Raw genomic sequence first — 4,649 nt, forward strand, 5'->3', positions numbered from 1 at the left:
CTGTGTGTACTCTCCCTCACAGTGTAAGCATCCTACTGTGTGTACTCTCCCTCACAGTGTAAGCATCCTACTGTGTGTACTCTCCCTCACAGTGTTCAGCCATCTGCTGATGGATATTTGGGTTCCTTCTGCCTTTCAGTTGGCGTGAGTGATGCTGCTTTGAACCTGAATATTCAAGTGTATTCTCAAGTCTGCTTTTGTTGCTTTTGGTCATAGGGCAGTATTTGGAGGAGTGTATGGTGTATTTGTGTGTGGCTCTTGCATGTAAGTGTACAGGAGCATATATGGAGGCCATAGCAGGATGTTGGGTGTGTGAAGGCCAGGCTTTTACGTCACTTCTGTTAGTCTCTACCTTATTGCTGTCTCTTCCTGAGCCAGAGCTCACCCTTTTGGTTTTTGGGACCTGCCTGTCTCTGCCCTGCAATGCTGGGGTTACGGGAATGCACAACCGCACCCAGCTATTTATTCCGGGTGCTGAGGATTCGAATTCGGCTCCTGATGCCTGCAGAGCAAGCTCTTACCTGTGAAGCATTCAGATTATTAAGGGGGTTGATATTATTGATTGGTTGAGGCCTTGCAAATTTGGGGGTAAGCTGCCCTGCAATACAAATTAGGACTGACAGGAAACTGTACCCTAGGGGTGTGAGTAAACAGGAGAGCCACCTTAGGGCTCTTCTTCTGGAAGGCCCGTGCCCACCTCCGTCTACTTACCTGCCTGGGAGGAATGACACAGCTCTTCGCTTGAGCGAGTGATTGTGGGCTAGGAGACTCCCATGGGTTCTTTTTATCCTCTGTTTTGTTTTGTTTTGTGTTTTGTTTGGGGGAGTTGAGACAGGGTTTCTCTGTAGCTTTGGAGCCTGTCTTGAAATTCACTCTGTAGACCAGGCTGACTTCAAACTCACAGAAATCCTCCTGCCTCTGCCTCCAGAGTGCTGGGATTAAAGGCGTGTGACACCACCACCACCACCCAGCTTTTTTGGTTTGTTTGATTTTTTTTTTTTAATCCTTTAATGGGTGGTATACATCGATGTGTTTTTATTCTCTTGAGTCAGCATTTGAGTTCCTGTCACATCCCAGGTTCTGTGGCTAATCTCTGGGAGACTGTGGACACCCGTACCCAATCCAATAGAAGAGACAAGCAATAACCAAAGACTCACATATGAGATGTAAAAATCATAACCGTGTGTGTGTCAGGGAGCAGGTACATGATGACAGCATCCCGGGCCCCATGCCAGCAGTGGCCTAGAGATGTGTAGATGAAGGCGGTGGCTGTGTGGCTGGAGGCGCCTGTCAGGAAGCCCGGCTCACATCAGCGCATCTAGCGCTGGTTGTAGGAAGTGGGGAAAGACATGGGATGCCGTCCGTCCATTTCTACCAGATGCTTTTAACACTGTCCTGGTGTGGGAAATGCTCTGCTGTGGGCTGGACTCAGACCTGAGGGAAGGTGACCCATCTGCCATGGTGGCTGCAGTCATAGGTTAGGGAGACTCAGAGGAAGTGACACTTGAACTAGGTGTCGAAGAGTAAGGAAAGTTCTATGCTTGGGAAGAAGCATGGCTTCTTTTGGTGGTGGGTGCAGCATAGCAAAGGTGTGTTCAGAGATGGGAAGGGAGCCTGGGACACATCTCAAAAGCCATGGTGGTCAACAAGAAGCTCAGGGCAGGGGAGGCACTGGCCAGGTTCTCAGGCTGCTGCTATTTGGGAGATAGATGTCTGGGTCTGCAGGGGCAAGGCTGAGGGCAGCTGTGTGTAAGGTGCTCTTTGTTCTGTGTAGGGAAGAGGATGGTGCACTATTTGTTCCCTGACGGGAAGGAAATGGCCGAAGAATACGATGAGAAGACCAGTGAACTGCTTGGTAAGTGGGGGCTCCCTGAGGGTCCTCAGCAGCTCTTGGGGCTGATGGATGTCCACTTGAATGCTCCTGGCCTGAGGCTCGAGCGGGGATCTCAGCATGCAGTGTTCATGGTAGGGAGATGGTGGTCCTTGGGGTAAGACTGTTCTGAACACTGAACCTGAGAAGCCTAGTGGAGTCCTTTGCCCAGCACAGCCCATCCCCCACCTCCAGCTAAATGAGAGGGCGAGTGAACCTCCCAGGCAGGGATCACAGAAGAGGGGAGCGGTGGTAAAACAAGGCTTGCACTTTAAGCTTTTTGCTTGTTTGTTCTGTCGCTTCCTGAAGCCACACCAAGGGCAAGCATCAGACGTGGCAGCTTCTGACCTTTAAATATGACCCTCATCTTGAATGGCATGAACTGGGCAGGAATGGTGATTTCTGCGGCAGCATCACTTTGTGTGCCCAGGATCCCCTCCTTAAGAATAGGCTCATGAATCAGAGTTGCAGCTCGGATTTCTGGGGATTATTTGATTTGCCCGCTCTCTGTTCCCAGGGATGCACACCGGCATTAACTGACTTCCCAGAGCTAGGTGACTGGCCTGTGGCCCAGGGCCCAAAGCTCTCCACCATGAGAGCTGCTCTCTTTATTAAGTCACACCTGAAACGCTAAGACCAATGATGGAATCACGGGCTGAGTTATTTTCTTGTCTTTATTCCTGACTTTCATTTCTTCCTGGGTCTGATCGACAGGTAGTATTGGTGAGGGAATTTCTTTTTCCCTTTTCCTGACAGCTCATAAATGTCTTGAACTGACAACATGGGTTATACTGGTTTGCATATTCTCTCAGTCCCCAGTCTTAAAATGTGTGTCCTGCACATGCTCAGTTGTAGTGAAGTGTTGATCCCTTCTTATTATGAGCTGCTTGGGCTCCAGTCCCAATTGGTTTAGTCTGGCGCTATTAAAAATCTTGATGTGTTTAGCATATGACACTGATTCGCTGGAAACCAATACAGTAGTAATATCCTCACAATGCATTGTAATTTATAGCGCTCCCAGGGGGTGACGGCCTTGGAATGTCTAACAGGGGAGAACTTATGAAAGCAGAGGTCACGTGAGCTAACGGCCGCCGTCACCCTGAGTCTGGTCACAGCTCCTCATGTCACATCTTTTCTCGACACAGCAAACAAAGCAGGTAGTGCGGTGGAGGCCATAAAAACAGACAGACGAGCGCAGCCCCTTTGCCATGCTTGGGAATGATACTAAAATTAAGAGTAAGACCGGATTCCTTTCTGTAGTGCTTTGTGCTCTCCTGTCCCACTTCTTGTGGTAGCAGGTTGGGCTAGACCGTGGCCTTCAAACTTCCTTTTGCTTAGTAGCAAGAATGGAGGAGGGACGTAGCTCACCATTTGGCTGCTTTACTTAATAATGACATTAACACACTAACTGGGCATCATTCCAGGGGCTTTACTTGAATTACTTCATGTAACCATCTTCCTTAAAGCCCCACGACATAGGCTCTGTTGTCCCCATTTTACAGTCGAAGGAGTAAGCTCAGAGAAGTTAAGCACCACAAAGCTGGGTGGTGTCTAAGCCAGACTGAAGTGTTTGAGCCTCTGTGTCCAGTGGCGTCATCCTAGAGCAAAGAATGCTTAAATCCTGCCCTTTATTTTGTTCTTGTTTTCTCAGGACGTGGTCCCCTGTGCATCCCGGGCTGGCGATCCTCCCATCCCAGCTTTCATAGAGTTGAGGGTAAAGGCTGCGCTGCCAGGCTCTAAGATCGTTTGTTTTTATCTCCTAACCCCAGCCCAACTGCCCTTGCAAAATGTTGTCCAGTATTAGCTTTCCGTTTGTTTGTTTTTGACATGGGATCTCCGTACATTACCTGGGCTGGCCTCAGACTTTTGAGGCTCAAGTGGTCCTCTGACCTCAAGTTTCCCAAGTAGCTGGGACTGCAAGCGCATGCCGCCGGCCTGGTTATTAATGTTTGAACATGATCCCAGGACCAGAGCTGGCTGATGCCTGTGCACACTGCCAAGTTGAATGTCGATTTAGTTTTTGTGGCAGTGAGTGAAATGGTTTCCATTTTTTTTCCCCAGCTAGTACACAAATTCGATAATTGGTCAAACAGGTTTTCTGTTAGAGAAAAAGCTCAGAAAGTAATTTACGGAGGAAGAATTGCCAGTAGGTGTGCATCTGTCTGGGACAAAGTTCCTCCAGTCAGTGTTAATAAGCATGTTAGTGTCATCTCTTCTCTCCCTCTCGGGGCTATTCATCCCACCCCCCACAATGAACGCTGTGTGTATTCATAGAGGAAAAGCTGAAGGGCCTTGCCACAATGATCGGAACATCAAACCAACCCCCGAAGAACACAGCGTGTCCAGGGGGCCTGGCTGAAGGGCAGACGTCCCCCAGCGCTTACATTTGGATTACCTCTTAATCTGCTTTGGTATTTGACCGCCAGCCTAACCAGCACAGGCTGCATTGGGAGGATATTGAGCACTTTCATCCCCAGGCACTTCAGCGGCTTTATAAATGACCACTCGATTCCCTTCAGCCTCCTCGGGGATGGGCCACGGCAGCTGTTTAATAGCCACATAGCAATGTTGCAGTGTTTTAGGGCAGAAAGGAAGAATCCTGCATCCAGTTTAAGCTGCAGGGAGTATTTAGGAAAGGGAATGTAATTATCCGTATTGGAAGTGGGCCAGGCCTCGGAGCTTTGGGGAAGGAGGCCTTTAGGGCCTCCACTTTCCAGCCCACCTGAAAGACGGGACTGCTTTCAGCATCCGGGCATCAGCCCACTTCCTGCTGACTTGG

At 49.4% G+C, this 4,649-nt stretch overlaps 1 protein-coding gene across 2 annotated transcripts in view; it reads left to right on the plus strand.

Annotated features, from left to right (window-relative positions):
• Window positions 1–4,649, plus strand: part of Dpcd (deleted in primary ciliary dyskinesia homolog (mouse)) — a 19,126-nt gene that overhangs the window by 4,390 nt on the left and 10,087 nt on the right. For both annotated transcript variants that reach the window (XM_005352365.2, XM_026781268.1), the window contains one exon: window positions 1,775–1,855. In XM_005352365.2, coding sequence (XP_005352422.1) covers window positions 1,775–1,855 — 81 coding nt within the window. Of the gene's footprint in view, window positions 1–1,774; window positions 1,856–4,649 lie in introns of those variants that run through there.

Source organism: Microtus ochrogaster, chromosome 8 (assembly GCF_000317375.1).
Source record: "Microtus ochrogaster isolate Prairie Vole_2 chromosome 8, MicOch1.0, whole genome shotgun sequence".
NCBI classification, from domain to species: Eukaryota; Metazoa; Chordata; class Mammalia; order Rodentia; family Cricetidae; genus Microtus; species Microtus ochrogaster.